This window comes from Lytechinus pictus, chromosome 2, assembly GCF_037042905.1.
Source record: "Lytechinus pictus isolate F3 Inbred chromosome 2, Lp3.0, whole genome shotgun sequence".
Taxonomy (NCBI): Eukaryota; Metazoa; Echinodermata; class Echinoidea; order Temnopleuroida; family Toxopneustidae; genus Lytechinus; species Lytechinus pictus.
In genome coordinates, this window is record NC_087246.1 from 4,593,846 (window position 1) to 4,611,344 (window position 17,499).

The window sequence follows — 17,499 nt, forward strand, 5'->3', positions numbered from 1 at the left end:
CACATTTATAATATCAAATCCTAACTCTAGATACATGTAGTTGACCAGCTGCATGCACATTACCTGTACAGCACACCATAATAAAGATATGTATTTAGTAATAGCATCAAATATCATTTATTTTCATTCTTTTCTCAGTTATAGAAGATGTAAGTAGGAAAAGTACAATCTGACTTTGAATTACTTAAATGCTCATGACCCAAACATAATTTCTAATGCTCTGAAGTTAGACTTTACACCATCATCATCTTCATTTCTATGCTGAAAACAATGCTGGCTCATGCACTCAATGAAAGGTAAAATGCATGATGTACCAACACTGCCAGCCACTGGTGCATAGATGGCGGGTGGTGCGGGGCACTGGACTGCCAAAATGTTTTATACAATAAAAAAAAACCAAAAGAAGGAAAGATAAAGATGGAGATGCAGGAAAAAAGAAAGGATAAGAAAGAATGAAATATATACTTTTCTGAATATCTGTCAAAATCAATAACAAAGTGGAATTTTCATTTTATGACAAAGAAATGCCCCATCTGCCATGTTGTGCCCCCTTTATTTTTATTTTTTGGAGGTAATTAAACTACTGATACCAACAACAATATAACTGGTTTGGTCATATCTTGTTACATAAATGAGAAAATGTGAACTTTCTTTATTTAGAAACAAAACCCGTAAAATCTCACCCCATAACATTCTCGATACAGCTCCAAAAGGAGAGATAGAAGAATTCCTACCATGACTGGGCAACTTGTTTTCGTAATATGAAAAGCAGAGGAAATTTTTTTTTTGCAAAATTACGGGGTATGGGCTGCTTTTCACAATCACAAACCAATCATGAAAGGTTAGAAGCTAATATGATTTCTTTTCCATGAGCTGGCTAACATTGGATAAGAGCAACTGAATCAGACCAAGTACATTGTACCAGTACTATTCTGGCACATTCACTATTGAAAATTATCAACTTGAGCATGATAATGAGAGGTACATAAATGATAATGCAAGAACTAACCTGCTCACAGCTGGCCTGCAAATGCCTCACTTGGTCTGTAGTATTTCAGATATTAGCACCCAAGGATTTCAATAATCGTCCGTCTTTGATTAATCCCAGTGTGTTAATGTATAGATAATTAAAAATAACAAAAATTTGCTTGATCAAAAGAAAATAATTCATTGATGCATCCTATTTGTTCTGCCTTCAAGCACAAATGTGCAATCTTACTTTTTGAATCCATAAGTACATAAAGTGAAAAAGACTTTCATCCTTTACATTTTCTGACACATCAAAAAGAGAGACAATACAGTTTAATATCTCATGTACACTTCTCAGTCCAGCCGTTAATGCATTTCTCCAGCAAAGGCACTGCTATCATGATCCTACCATCATCTGGATATTAATGCTTGGATGTCCAGTGTAACCCTCTAGCTCTGTTCAACTGCTCTGTATTAGCATGAAGGGTTGGGTGTCTCATTTCTTGTACTAGAATATAAAAGAAATTAAAGAATAAATATGTGTGTGTAAGTTTTAAAAAAATTTGGAATTGTGATGACATAATGAACTCAGTCATATCCCAGATCATTTCTTGTATAAGTTGCATGTGTGCAATCAATGTAAATAATCATTTATTGGTATATATGCACATAAAAATTGACCAGCAGCACATGCTGAAAGGGTCAATTTACATAAAATCATGAAGCACAATTAAAGCAAATGAACAAAAACATAATTACAGTATTCTATATCAAAACTTAGATCCAATTAAAAAGTGCATCTCATAAATAGAAAATTGAGGAAGAGAGAAATAAGCAAAGGGGGAGGGGAGAGAGAGATGAGAGTATCGGAAAGAAAGAGAGGGAGAGAGGGGGTATGACCTCCACATAGAAAGAGAAAATTGAGTGGAGTAGAGAGAAAAACAGAGAGTGGTGAAGAAGAGGAGGGTGATATGAAGAACATAGAAGACAACATATTGTCAATTATGACTGACACTACATAAAGACATGAATATGATATGAGATACAAAATGAATTATATACCGTATATAGATACAGGCATATAGGCATGTAGGCATATACTACAAAAAAAGATAGAAAGCTAAAGAAAGGATTAAAGAAAGAAAGAGGGACAGAGAAGGAAATAAAATGAGAAAAGTGTAAGGGAAAGGACTCAAAGAGGTCAAGAGAATAGTATTCTCCTCTATTCCCTTTCCTACTATAGGAAAGGGAATGGAAAGAGGAAAGAGGGAGGACAAAGCCAAGAAAGGGAGAAATAAAACGAGGGAAAAAAGGAAGTTAACAGAATATAACAACATTAACAAGAAAAGAGACAGAAGGAATGTAGGCTGACATGGTGACAAAGGGAATGGCTATATGATAAAAATGCAGGAATTGCAGAAAACTACTTTAATATCTTTGTAAGGTGAGGAATGGTGGATTTACGGTATCGTCCCTTGTGGAACATTCTGAAGCTAAGTAGCAGTCAAGGTGTAAATGAAGATAAGGTAATTTGGGGGTAAGATTTACTTTTAAATGATACTTAACTAACTAAAGATTGTTTCAAAAATCGAAGATTTTGGAAGGAAATCAAACTATATCAATAAAAAATTAGGTTTATGGAAAATCTGTCAAAAATATGCTTTCCAGTATGAAGGAAATATTGATATTGATAGATGCTCTAAAGATTTTTCTATCAGAAGACAACAAAAGTATAGAATTGTTCTTTACCTTTTCTAGAATCCATTTTGAGTCTTCGATGGCCTTCTCTATTATCTGCTTCAGCCTCTCTGGGTCTGTTTCATCTGAATGACTATGAAAACCCTTTCAAAACAAAAAAGAACATAAATGACAATAAAGAACATAAAGAACAATAAAGAACATAAAGAACAATAAAGAACAATAAAGAACATAAAGAACAATAAAGAAAATAAAGAATATGAAGTGAAGGACAATTCTAGAGTAGATGATCTACTAGTTTGCATTTCTTTAATTTGAAGTATCTAATTTTAGTAGGCCTATTTCAAAGTTTATTGATAAAATCCACAAATTTAGAAACGAGCATTCTTAAAACAGGATGGGAACATCAAAGCAGACTATCCTATCACTTGTAACAGGCATCAAGAAAGAGGCCTTGGTTGTGGCATGCACTGATGATAGCTTGAAAGGAAAAAAAATGAAAAATAAAGAAAGGAAACTAAAGTATGAAAGCTGTAATGATTCAGTACTCGAGTCTCATGTGACCTTATACATCCTGATTCGATATAAAGATGACCAAGTGAGGGCTATGAGCAAAAGAACAATCTTATTTTTAACCTATACACACAAGGGGGAGGGGCCCAGAAATTTTCTTTTCCAACAAGTATGCAAAAAAAGTCCTTGAGGGGGGGGGGGGGACACATGCAGATGATGCAGTACACCCCCCCCCATTGGATCTTCAGCTGTCTATACCCTGCCTCTTACTTGTATTACTTGTTCCATGTTCAGAAGTGAATGCATAAAGGAATGATTTAAGATGAAATAAAGTGAAAATGAATAGAATATTATCAGATTGAAAAGTGAAAATCACTACAAGGGCTTGAAAATGAGATTAAAGGGATTTCAAGCTATTTCACCCTGGCAACAAGTTTATTGTAAAAATAGCAGAAAAAAAGAAGAAAAATATTGGTGAGGATTTGACTTTTGAGGAAAATCCATCAAAGATTAAAAAAGTTATGAGAATTTATTTGATGTCATATATGCGAGCAGCTTCCCAGTAGTTAATGAAATATCATTTTCTCAAAAAATTGGAAAAGGTTTTTGTTGTACTTGGCTTCAGGCATTAACAACAGACAAATGCACACCGCTCCTGGAAACTAAAAAGGTCTAAAGAAAAAAATTATGAACCATCATAAAATTGAAATTTATGCAAACTACATATTTTTCATTATTAGGCAGCTGCTCATACATGAATATGACATCACAAATCAGAACTATGATTTTTCCATATTTCAGGCATTATATAGGCCTAGATCTATACATTACACATTAAAGAAGAAAACAATTTAACAAACTTGAACTTGAAAAAGTTGAAGTTACAAAAAACCTTCTAAAATAAATAAACATCACCATCGCAAATCATTTATGGATCATCTATAAACAGTCCTTTGAATCCCTTTCTAATTAATCATTTATCGCTGTTAGTATGTCCCCTCTGAAATCAAAGACAGGCGAGGTGAGTGCAGCAGAAATTAAAAAAAGGAAGATATTTCTCTGTTTATTACCTGTCGAACATAATGTTTGTAGTGATCTTGCATGGGCTTCTCCGGGAGCCCTTCGCATGTTCTCATCAAATAACGATAGAGTTGACGAACTGATTTAACAGATTCCGCTGTAATTCTGGTGCCAGACATCGCATCATCAAATAACATCAATTTAAGATACAAGATATTAGAATGCTTTCACATAAATGAACATGGCATTGCTAGTAAGAGCCTTAACCGTTAGCCCGGCCCGGTAGTACACCGGAGTTGACCCAACAGCAGCCCGATAACTGAGGTCAAACGCCGCCGAAGCTTCGGCGTACGTGGGGACTCGACTAGCGTTGACTCTGATCCCGCGCATCCAGCAGCAGAATTGTTTTGTAACTTTAGGCTTGCTTCCAGTCATTAAAGTTTTCAGTACCGTCTATTTATTTCCAAATATTATTTTCTTTTTAATATTTTGAAAGAATATCCTAGTTCTCAACATTACATATGTTTTGTAATTAATTTTATATAGATTAGGCATTTCATAATACCTTTCAGGACATCACTTTTTATTGCCATGAATGATCATGAAAGGCATGATTATGAATATAGAACAAACAAATTATCTTTCAGTCATATTTTAAACTAATTATAAACGGGTATCAAGGTACGCCGAAAAAGGTTACACCTGTTTGTGGTTTGTCACCTGTCCCGCTCGCGCGTTTCCGTTTTACACCCTGGCGAAGGCATTTTCCGGAAAAATAGCCACAAAGCGACTAGTGAAGAGTCTACGTCTACGTTTGTTTACATAATCAGCTGGGCGCTCGATCCAAAAGTCCGCACCGAAGATATCCGCAGAAACATACGTGCAAATGCAGCTGAGCTTATAGACCAAACGCTTTGCAGTCTCTGTATTTTGGTTGTTCCGCTGAACTACGTTGGCTCCATTATTATTTTTTTTTTTTACTTTTTCGCACATGATCGTTTATATGAATGAAAACGAATAATAGCTAAAATATTGAAAAATAAAACACATAATTACCTCTTTTTCTTCATATTATATCTATCCTTATATCTATCATATCTGTCTATCCACTATCTATCTTATAAATCAATCTATGGAACTACATGATATATCTATCTGTCAATTTGTCTATCTACTCTGTCTCTCTCATTCTCTATCTACCTATCTATCTATCTATCTATCTATCTATCTATCTATCTATCTATCTATCCATCTAACATCTATCTCTCAAATTCTCTATCTATCCATCTGTCTCTCTTTTATTTCTCTCTATCCATCTATTAATCTATTCATGTGCAATATCAACACTGCTTCGACTTCCTTCGGGAGTCTATTTCCCCCTATTTCCTCAGCTCTACTTTTCCCTTTTTTGTGCTCGATTCGATTCAATTACTACTTTATTTACTTGTTACCATTGTTAAATGTCTTGTATTGCATAATGAGTTTTTTTTTCTGAAGGTTGCCTCCTCGGTGCATCCTATTCTCTTTCAAAGTCCACCTCTTGCTTTCCCTTCTCTTTGTCTTATCCCAATTTCTTTCGCTTCTCTCACCTCTTTCCTCTTCTCTCTCCTCTTTCTTCTTAATCTTTCATTCCGCATTTTTCTTCTTAGGTGACACTCTGTAGTACTTTTGGCCTTTTGTATTTATTTATGATACATTTCTTTTGTATTGTATTTGATATTTATTTATAATGTTTACTTTATATTTTGTTATGATTTTATTTGTATGTAAACATTCACTTATTTCAGTCTTTGACTGCTTGTGATTGTATTTTGATAGTTTTTATTGCAATAAATCCAATATATATATATATATATATATATGTCTTAAATTCTCTCTATCCATCTGTCTGTCTTTTTCTCTCTCCCTATTTCTCTCTATCCGTCTATCTATCTCTCGAATTCTCTCTATCCATCTGTCTGTCTGTCTCTCAAATTCTCTCTCTCTCTCTATCTATCTATCCATCTGTCTGTCTTTTTCTGTCTATCCGTCTATATATCTATCTCTCAAATTCTATCTCTCTCTATCTAACTATATATCTATCTATCTATCTATGTAACTACAGTATCTATCTATCTGTTAATCTTCTCTGTCTCATTCTTTATCTATATCTAACATCTATCTATCTCTCAAATTATCTATCTCTCTATCTATCTACCCATCTGTCTTTCTCTAGTTCTCTCTCTCTCTCTATGAATCTATCTATCTATCTATCTATATATCTATGGGTGCGTTTATCCGCCACTTTTTCACCCTAGAATCATGATCTGAATCATGATTCAAATCATGATTCTGCAGAATCACGATTGCGTTTAGTCGAAATTGAATATAATCATGATTAGAATCACAAACATGAAACACGAAAAAAGGGGCGTTTGGAAAGACGTTTCTGCAGAATCACGTACGAAAATGTTCGAATAAACGATATCGTGATTTGAATCATGATTATATGACCTCACTGTGTCGTCGGGCTACGGCTTTCGGTTTGACTCTTGCCAAGCTTATGCTCATTGTATGTACATGATTACTCTGCATGCATTTCTTGTCATGTTCAAGTTCTGTGTTGGTCTTCGCATCGTTTTGGTCATGTCTTCAACTTCAAGTTCTAGTAAATGAATTAACTGGAGACAATGATGAGTATAGAGTGTCAATATTAAATTGGATCTACGCTGAAATTCACTTCCGAACACCATTTTGGATTAACTAACAAGATGAATAGAAGCATATGGACCTTATATGATAGAAGTAAACAAAATTAGGTTGAATTCTGGAAGCAAAAGATTTTTCGAGAGCCGAAACACGTGCGAAAAACTTCCTCTGTCAAACTGCGCACTAGTGATGCGCACTGGATTGGCCCGAATCTGAGGAAAAACAGCATTGGAATGACGGTCGTCTAAACGCTGATTCTGTGATATCGTGATTCATGTTTGTGTTTTGAATCATGATTCAAATCATGATTCAAATCATGATTCTGGCTTGAGGTCGCATAAACGCAGCCTATATGTAACTGCAGTATCTATCTGTTAATTTGTCGCTCTTCTCTGTCTCTCTCATTCTTTATCTATCTAACATCTATCTATCTATCCATCTGTCTGTCTTTCTCTCTCTATATCTATCTATCTATCTATCTATCTATCTATCTATCTATCTATCTATCTATCTATTTATCTATCTATGTAACTACAGTATCTATCTATCTGTTAATTTGTCGCTCTTCTCTGTCTCTCTCATTCTTTATCTATCTATCTACACAGCAAAAACTGTGGTGTTAACCGGTGTACATAGAGGACCACACAAGTTATTTTACACCGGTGTTAAATTGGTGGTGTTAGTTTTACACCTATAGGTGTTATTACAACCATCTTTGGTGTAATGTTCAATCTCTAGGGTGTGATTTTAACACCTCAGGGTGTGGTCCTCTATTAACACCAATTGGTGTCAGTTTTAACACCACAGTTTTTACAGTGTATCTATATATCTATCTAACATCTATCTATCTTTCAAATTCTCTATCTCTCTTTCCCTCTATCTATCTATCCTTTTGTCTGTCTGTTTTTCTCTCTTTCTCTTTTTCCGTCCATATATATATATCTATCTATCTATAACATCTCTCCATCTCTCAGGTTCTCTCCCCCCATCTATCTATCTATCTATCTATCTATCTATCTATCTATCTATCTATCTATCTATCTATCTTCTATCTATTTATCTATCTATATGTAACTACAGTATCTATCTTTCTGTTAATTTGTCTATCTTCTCTGTCTCTATAATTCTTTATCTATCTATCTAACATCTATCTATCTCTCAGATTCTCTCTCTCTCTCTCTCTCTATCTATCCATCTGTCTGTCTTTTTTCTCTCTTTCTCTATTTATCTTTATCCGTCCATATATCTATCTATTTATCTATCTATAACATCTCTCTATCTCTCATGTTCTCTCCCCCCATATATCTATCTATCTATCCATCTCTCTGTCTTTCTCTCTATTTATATCTATCTATCTATGTCTCTATCTATTTATGAGTCTTCTATATCTATCGTTCAGCATCTAAGTGTATCAATCCATCAAAATTCAATTTTCTTTCTATTATATGTATCTGTTTATTTTTATTTTGTCTGTCATTCTATTCATTTAGTTAATAATTTATTTTAAGAAAAAAAACTTTTTCATAACTTTTCATTAAAAAAACGCAACTGCAAAAGCATGTTCGGATTTCACTCAAACTCTTGTTTTTTTAATACAGCAGGGGTATGATATAATATTTGTTTGTTAATTGTAACATAGTAGGCATAAAAATTTTGACCCCACTAGTAACCTTTTTCATTGTACAAACCTTTTTAATTTACGATTTGAATTTCATTGATCAAAGATATACTTTAATTAACTATTTATTGCAGGGAACCCATACTAACAAGCTTTGCTTTCCAGTGGGTTCCCTTTTTTCATTTCTGTATATTATATTTTTGTGTTTTGCTATACATTGTAACTTTTATTAAATTTTGGAACGAAAAAGAATAAATGCAATCAATCAATCAATCAAAAAGAAAAAGGGTTATAAGATTGTTACCAATCTTTTATATAAAGTACTTTACCGGTGTATGTTCACATAATACATCTTATCAAATTGAGGTTATCATTTCTTTTTTAATGTGTGTAAAATGCTATTACGTAATTTTCTTTCTATTATATGTATCTGTTTATTTTTATTTTGTCTGTCATCCTATTCATTTAGTTAATAATTTATTTTTAGAAAAAAACGCAACTGCAAAAGCATGTTCGGATTCCACTCATCTGCTCTCTGTACATGAAGTGCCGAGGAACTCTATGCTCTAATCATAGAGCTATTAATAGCTCCATGCCAACGAACGTAGAGGGCAGCAACACTTTGCAGTATTGCTTTTAGGAAGGTCCACTCCGCTCAGATTTTGTGACCATTTTCTCCCAGAGCACTTTTTTGGAAGATTGTAGAGTTGATTTTTTTTCGTTTGTTCAATTTTACTATTTTTTATTGATAATAAAATCTCCAAGAAAATATGTTAAATAATATTATTTTAGCATATTTTTATTTTTTAAAAATTGTAAGACAAAAGGTAATCATGATTATTGTAGTTTACATAGCAATAAAAATACAAAGACTGATGACATTTGTGTTACCGTTCTTCTGCTTCATTTCGCTGCCCCTACCAAATCTACACAAGCTAACGCCAGAGCCAAGACCGTGATGTACCGGTCTGGCCGCGCCGAAACTTCCCCGGTCACCTGTACCTCGGTGCGCGTACTGCGCTGTGTGAATGATAATGCTCACTGCACTGGCATAATAATCTCGACGCGACTCGACTTAGCTAGATATGGACTTGAAAGATATAGACTTGGTCTGTCATTGATGTGGCACTATGGCGGATGAGTAACGATAAATATTCAAGGTTAGAATTTAAATTTTCACTTACAGTGTAGATTGTTGTCTGAAAATCTAAAATAATTATGCTATATCCACAAATCCAACCCACATTTTGCAATCCATCAGGCAGGATCGAATACGACCACTAAACAGCAAAGCCAAGCATGCCAAGTCCCAGTCTATAGACATAATATTAGACAGAAATTATCTGGTTCAGTATCGAGCTATGTATATTCCGACGGTTCTTGACTTGAGACGAACTATCAAGGGGCGAAGGTCTATGTCACATCTACTATTTTAATTCTATAATTTTACAAAAATTTGTGTTAGCATATGCATGCAGCCCACCGTACCCTACCTCAGCACCGGCCGGCCCGGGGCGCCGGCGAGGTCATGCCAGCCATGGCGCTTGTATACTCAAGAGGCGGTGCTGGATTGTGTAGGCGCATTATGGTGCAGCGAAATTTAGATGAAGACGTATCAACCTCACGTATACTTGTTATCATATTGATATGCAAAGTCATGAAACTGTTGTCACCACCATGTAATATTTTATGAAAAATACAGGAACAAGTATTTTATATTTTTAAGCATGATATTTGATGTAAAAACATTTCAAGCAAAAATAATGATAAAGAGGAAATGAAAATAAATCAACTCTACAATCTACTAAAAAAGTGCTCTGAGAGGTTTTCGGTGGTCACAAAATGACTTGGCTAAATCCGGGTGAAATTAGCAGACTGGTTTATGTATGACAGAATTTATTCCTGTTTTACTGAAGATGTACAAAAAAATTGTGACAATAATTTAGTGATATATTATTTTAAGAATGTGGTACATTATTATTCAATTTTTAATGTATTTTTTGTTTTCATTGTATTAATCTACTATTGTCATAATCTATTAGTTTACCTCTATTTTGCTGTCACTCCGTGAGTGTATTGTATCGGATCATGGTTTCGTTGGCATGACTACCAAATTGTTCGCGCACTTCATTTGTATGCGCGTATCGAGTGGACCTTCCTAATAGCAACACGCTTGTGTGTTGCTGCCCTCTACGTTCGTTGCTCCATGCTCTAATCAGTAACTGTGTAGATTGCATGCGGTGGTGTGGGACTCGGCTGTGTCGCACGCTGCAACCAGCGACGTGTGTAGACTCTTCACTAGTCGCTTTGTGGCTATTTTTGCGGAAAATGCCTTCGCCAGGGTGTAAAACGGAAACGCGCGTCCCGCTCCTGAAATTGAAGAAATCCAGAGCTTTGCAGTTTGATGATTATTTTCGACAGAAATGGCATTTACACGATTTCTAGAATTACTCTTCTTCGTGTATTTTGCAGTACACATACCAGTTTCTATCTTGTTCGACTCCCAGGCCATATTTCCTCGGCAGTGGTACCCAGACTTTGTAAGCTCCTTCAATTTAATCAAATTAAACTAAGAAATACACATTATATTAATTTTTGTTCATTTGCGATAGGCATATGGTATTAGTCGTAGATATATGGCCTACTTTCTATTATGTTATTTTGTGGTAACCTTATTGTTATTGGTAATTATGATCTGATAAATATATTAATAATTAGCATTATTATTATTATAGTAGTAGTAGTAGTAATAGTAAAGTAGTAGTAGTACTACTACTAGTAGTAGTAGTAGTATATAGTAGTAGACTAGTAGTAGTATTAGTAGTAGTAGCAGCAGTGGTAGTAGTATAGTAGTAGTAGTCTGGGAGTAGCGGTTGTATTGTAGTAGACTACCAGTTATATTAATGATAGAAGTTTTATAGTGTGAAGAAACGTATTTGGTGGTAGTGATAATGTTGGTATTGTGGGTATAGTAGTGTATATTATACCGTAGGAGTAGTGGTGTAGTAGTAAGTAGTAGCAGCAGCAGCGGCAGTAGTAACAGCAGCAGTAGTTGTAGTAGTAGTAGTAATAGTAGTATTAGTAGTAGTAGCAGTAGTAGTACTAGTAGTAGTAGTAGTAGTAGTAGTAGTACTAGCAGTAGTACTAGTAGTAGTAGTAGTAGTAGTAGTAGTAGTGGTGGTAGTACATGTAGCAGTTGTAGTAGTAGTAGTAGTAGTCAGTAGTAGTAGTAGTAGTAGTTAGTAGTAGTAATAATACTAATAATGATTATAACAATAATACTGATGTAACATCAACATTACCATGCACTGTATAAACACTGTCTAAATTTTTACTTTAAAATGCCTTAAGCCTGCATTCTAACACTATTGATTAAAGTTTGAAACAAGATTAAACTTTATAATTTAAAAAGTTTAAATAATTTGTCGCCTTCCCCCACAAGGGCCGTTACCGCGGACTGCACATCGCCTTCCCGCACAAAGGCTGTTCGCGCACTGTTCTTTGTTAGAGGGAAGGCTTAAACAACGTATTTATAAGCAGCAATACTTTTGAGTGTTCATGATGTAGTTGAAGCATGTAGAACTTTTCAATTTAAAAATGCATTTATTTCATTAAATAGAACAAAATCTAATTAATGAAAATGCATGGCGACCCAAGTGTTTATCATTAATGTGCTTAATGGTTCTGGTAACTAGTGTAATATGGAATTCTGAGTTTCCTACCAGGCGAGGCATGAGGTGTCGGGTGTTTTCCGTGCAAATAATAGTGTCCAATGCCAACATGTTGCTTAGCTTTGTTGGTCATTTTCACTTTGATCATTTTTCAGCTTAAATTTCATGATTTAACAGGCCAAATCTATAGTACATGACTGTTGTAACCTTGATGGCATTGTTGTGTATGTCTGTGCTTGTTCTTAAAAACAGCTACAGCATCACAACAGCAACAGAAAAAATGACAAATGATTGGAAATCAGATGATGAATAAGAAAGTATTATTCTTTTGTAGAAATTTTGCGTGTGGGGATGATAATAATGATCAAATATGATAATGATGATAATAATAATGGTTACAATATAAGTAATGAATTCAGTAAAAACGATTAGTAATGATGAGCCTAATTTTGTTGGATTGCGAGTGATCAGGAAAAGACTCATTGTAAAAGATTATATACCTGTATTGAGATCAAGATTCAGAGATACCTGTAGGTAATGAATATGAGCATGGTAAATTATAACAACCTGCCCCCACCCCCGGACATAAGTAGGGGAAGGTGGGGTAAGTTGAGCCTAATGGTAAGTTGAGCCGCCACCCCCAGGTCGATAATAAATAAGTCAGACATTGTGGTGCACTGGTGGTGCCATATTGATGACCCATTGCATAACCCCTAACCCCACCACATGATTTTCAACATTGAAAAAATATATATATTTTTCAGAGGGAAAAATACAAATTAATTTAAAAAAGTAAAAAGAGGTGTGAAATAGATAAGCGCTTTTTACTCACATCTTTGAATATAATAAGGGCATAAGAACAATATTGTTAGTCCAGATATGGATCCTCATTCTTGTCATAGTCACTCACTTATGGCTGCATAAGAAATGTGTGGATGTGAAAATATCACATTAAGTTTGGACTGGGGTAGGTTGAGCAAGCCAACATGGGGCAAAGTTGAGCCATGGTAATTGATATGTTAATGTATATAAAAAAAAAACATCAAAAAGTCATTGATATGCAGGCAGAAAAGACCAACTTCATAAGACAGTTGTTTTACTTTTAGAGGATGTTAGTATTTATCGAGAATAAGCAAGTGAAAAGAAAACAAAATTGTCATGCTGGTTTTTGTCCCATACCTTTTGTACAGTTTTTGTGGCTCAACTTACCCCATGGGTGAGACAAGTTGAGCCATTTGACTTTTTTAAGGTGACTGTGACTTTCAGTGTATTAGGGGTAGAAATATAGGTAAAAAATGTTCCCAAGAATTAAATTTTGAGGCAAGGTACTTATTTCTACAAGATTATTAATCATATCAGTTCTAACATGAAAAAAAAACAAAAATGGCTCATCTTACCCTGCCTTCCCCTTATGCCTACTATTGTCATTTTTAAAAATTCCATTGTATTATCCAGTCTTCGTATTTTCTTTCTATTTTACAGTTGGTGACCCCTAAATTGGAGTATACTACTCAATACAAAGATGTTCTTTTTGCAGAGCTTCCCATCTGGTATAAATCTTTCATCTATGTAGAGATATTCATCCAGTTTCCATTCTTCTTTGTAGCCGCTTATGCATTCTACAAAGGTAATATATATACATGTAAAGCAGAGACTGGATTTTTTATTTTATATTTTGGTGGATTAAGGTGTGAAGGGGGGTCTCTTGTACCAGCTTCTTCTTCAGGCTATTGTATCATGACATGGTAGTAGGCCTATTTTGTTATTATATCATAAAATAAATGAATTTGACCAGATCAACTAGTGGGTTCATCAACATTATTTGGATTTTCAAAATGTATACAAAGATTAATACTAGAAAGAGAACATGAATTGTAGATGGTTTCATATTGATCATACCATGGACCTACCCCGGGGAGGGGGGACGGGGGGCTAGTCAAATATATTGCTGTACACACTCATGACCAAAAAAACGCGTTTAAAGGCGTGTTTTTTCAGTTTTGGACGCGGGCTGCGCTTGCACTCAAAAACACTGATTTTTTTTTTTTAAGGGGTAGTTTTGAAAGACTGGTCAATGGTCAATCGCAGGGTCAAACGTATGTAGGGTTTTTTTTTTTCAAAGCTTTTTTTTAAGACTAGCCAAACGTGTTTAGGGTATGTTTTTTCCCCCAAGCTTTTTCCCCGGGGTCATATTCTGGCGACAACTTGTTTAGGGGCCAAAATGTGTAAATAAAGCCCGCAAAAAACTTGTTTAGGGGGTTATTTTGCACACAGAGAAAAACTCGTTTAGGGGGTGTTTGGAAATAATTTGGCCACGTGTGTGTACAGCAATACATTTGACTGGCCCCCGCGGGATTTACTACTCTGGGTAGTAGGTCCATGATCATACATTCCAGGTTGCCTAGGCTTATTCTGTATTTCATTTTATTCAAGCAGGTCAGCCCAGTCAATTATCAAGGCATTGTTATCCAGCAAGTAGTTAAAATAGATATACTTAAAAAATAACACTTCCTGAAAACTCAAAGTATCTAATTCCTCACTATTTTTTTTCTTTTAAAACAATCTAGGCAACTGCAAGTGGATCCGGATCCCTGCCATTGTATATGGTGCTCATACAGCAACCACAGTAATACCAATTGTAGCTGAGATCTTTTTCAATGATTTTGCCAATACCACCACCCCCGCCCCAAGTACCTTCCAGGAAAGGGCAACCCTTGTTGGGATTTATGCCCCATTCCTTGTTGTTCCATTCATCTTGTTATTCACCATGCTCTTCAACACAGATTACATTGATGGAGGAAGAGATAGAAAACAAAAGGTTAATTAAGCAAGGTTTAGTGTCTTAATAGGAGAAGGAAAATAACAATAACATTCCATAAGTTCACAAACTGATGGATTTTGAGGAAAAAGTTCCTCTGATTGTTCTTATCAGTGCTTTTATAAGAGCAGTAATGATGTTGGCATATTCTACAAAAAAAGAAAAAAGGGGAAAAAAAAAATTTGACAAGTAGATAGGTATTAAGTTTGAACAATCGGAAAGTTATGAATTTTTTAACTTGTAAAAATTGGTCACCATTATACCCATGGAGACTACAAACTGACCGTAGTGATAATGTCAGTGATGTGAGGCAAGTATTACTTTCATTTACTCCAAGACAAATAATGGCTAAAAAAAAAAATTCTTCAAAAATTTTACTTCAAATTATCTTATCTTTCATTAGGATATAAAACGATAAGCTACCTTTGTTATATTTTGATTTCTGCCTCGGGTGAATAGGTATAGTAATTGGGAGGAAACAACAAATCCCTGACAATTAAGCACATGGCCTATTGGAACGTTGCCCCTGCCACTTGTCATAATATGAGATTTACATAGTCTTAATAGGGATTTCAATTTCATAACGGCCGTAACTTTCTTATTGCTTGTCTGATTTCTTTCAAACTTTCACCATTCCGTTTTACTTATTTTCTCCTCTCTCATATTATTACATATGTGAGTTCCACCTTTAACTGAATATTAATTGAGAGACCAATTATTCTGAATGTAGGCGAAGTTCTCATTAATTCAAGCATCACCTGAATAAACTCTAAATTTCCTGTAATTTCCATTGATTTGAGTAGAATGTTCTTGACGAAGCATTGCATTATTGGTTAAATATTGATCAAATGAACTACACAAATACAATTTATTGAAATGTATATGTATGATGTGTTATCACTACTTTATTTTTCATTTTTGTGAAATGAATAGATGGACTCTTTCTTCCTGCCTTGTCAAATAGTGACTATATAATAATAATATGTCCATTTATATAGCGCAGTTACTATGTGCATATACTCAACTGCGCTTTGATACTTGGTATCATATTATTACCCCGGCCGTAGCTGAGCCGCCATATTAATAGGCGCTCAAGCGTTCAAGGAATAAATCCTACTGGGTACCCATTCACCTCACCTGGGTTGAGTGCAGCACAATGTGGATAAATTTCTTGCCGAAGGAAATTACGCCATGGCTGGGATTCGAACCCACGACCCTCTGTTTCAAAGTCCGGAGACTAATCCACTGGGCCACAATGCTCCAGGTATACATATCTATATGTATGTATACATATATATATAACCTTTTCCCATTTTTTATTTTGAAATGCAACTAAATTTGCATAGGAGTCATGTAATTCGTTAAAACTATCATTTGAAAAAGAAAGCTCATTTAGTTAGATTTTTGTGTAGATATCATAAAGTAGTTTTTTGTGTGTTTTGTTTTTGATCTTGTGCAACAACATTGTGGTTTAAACAGAATTGTACATTGAAATTAAAATATTACATGTACTTGCTTCTAGGATCTTGTGGATTAAGGGTCTCTCAATTGGTACAATTGTAGAAGCACTTGTTCCTTCCGTAATTTTATGAATTGTTTTTTATGATTTGAAGTTGTATACTACAAATGCTGCTTAGAAAAAATGATTAGTTTTCATTTGAAGGTATAAAATCAGGATAACAAGGTATTCATGTGAAAGTTTTAATTTTTTATGGTATAAGCACAGTGAGAGGGAAAAAAGCCATTATTAGGAATTATACTGGGAATATTGCCATATTGCATATTATCGTAACTTACATATAGAATCAGGGATTTGATATTTCAGGGATATTTTCGTTTATAAGTATTCCCTTTTTTTAGAAATATTCCTTCAACAGGACTTTCGCTTTATTTTGAGAAAATTACAAGATAATAATTTTAAATGTTTCCTCCATGTATACATGTATTTGTGGATGCAGTTTCAAAGTATTCATTTCTCTTCAAAATGGATGATGCAATATTACTTCATGATTTCTCAACTTAACTAGTACGTTGTATATCAATGTGAGTTGTATGAAGACAGTCCAACTATTTAGATTACTACAATTCTAATTAATTTTCATCATCACCACCACCACCACCATCATCACCATCACCAAATCATAATCATCATCACCATATATCATTAACATCATCAGTCATCGTCATCAGTTCCTAATTATCATCGTCATCATTCATCACTATTGGATTATTCCCACCGGTATTTGTGTAATTTTTTTATACCATAAATACATGTACTTCTATCGATTTTGAAAATCATATCTGATAATCAGATTTCATCTCAGTGTTTATGCTTGTGCACATTTTCTCTTATTAAATCAGAAAAAAATTCATTATTTAGTCCAAGCTTTTATGATTTAATGATTTCATTCATACTGGATTGACTGTGTATTATGACTGTGAGTATTGAGATAGAATGGGAGGACAAGACCTGATAGTTTCATGATAAAGCTGTTCTGAATGTC

General features: G+C 34.5%; 1 protein-coding gene across 1 annotated transcript; it reads left to right on the top strand.

Moving 5' to 3' along the window:
• Nucleotides 1–10,841: 10,841 nt before the first annotated feature.
• Nucleotides 10,842–17,367, top strand: LOC129276372 (sigma intracellular receptor 2-like). The gene is made up of 3 exons (XM_054912754.2): nucleotides 10,842–11,046; nucleotides 13,660–13,804; nucleotides 14,745–17,367. Exons 1-3 carry the CDS (start codon nucleotides 10,930–10,932, stop codon nucleotides 15,002–15,004), a joined length of 522 nt encoding a protein of 173 aa, XP_054768729.1. The 5' UTR covers nucleotides 10,842–10,929; the 3' UTR covers nucleotides 15,005–17,367.
• Nucleotides 17,368–17,499: the final 132 nt, after the last annotated feature.

What these genes read in the sequence shown, in the direction of transcription:
- LOC129276372 (XM_054912754.2), top strand. Translation starts at nt 10,930, where the DNA reads ATGGCATTTACACGATTTCTAGAATTACTCTTCTTCGTGTATTTTGCA. An exon ending in GGCAGTGGTACCCAGACTTT is followed by an intron (nt 11,047 to 13,659) that starts GTAAGCTCCTTC and finishes TCTATTTTACAG; the next exon opens with TTGGTGACCCCTAAATTGGA. An exon ending in CGCTTATGCATTCTACAAAG is followed by an intron (nt 13,805 to 14,744) that starts GTAATATATATA and finishes AAAACAATCTAG; the next exon opens with GCAACTGCAAGTGGATCCGG.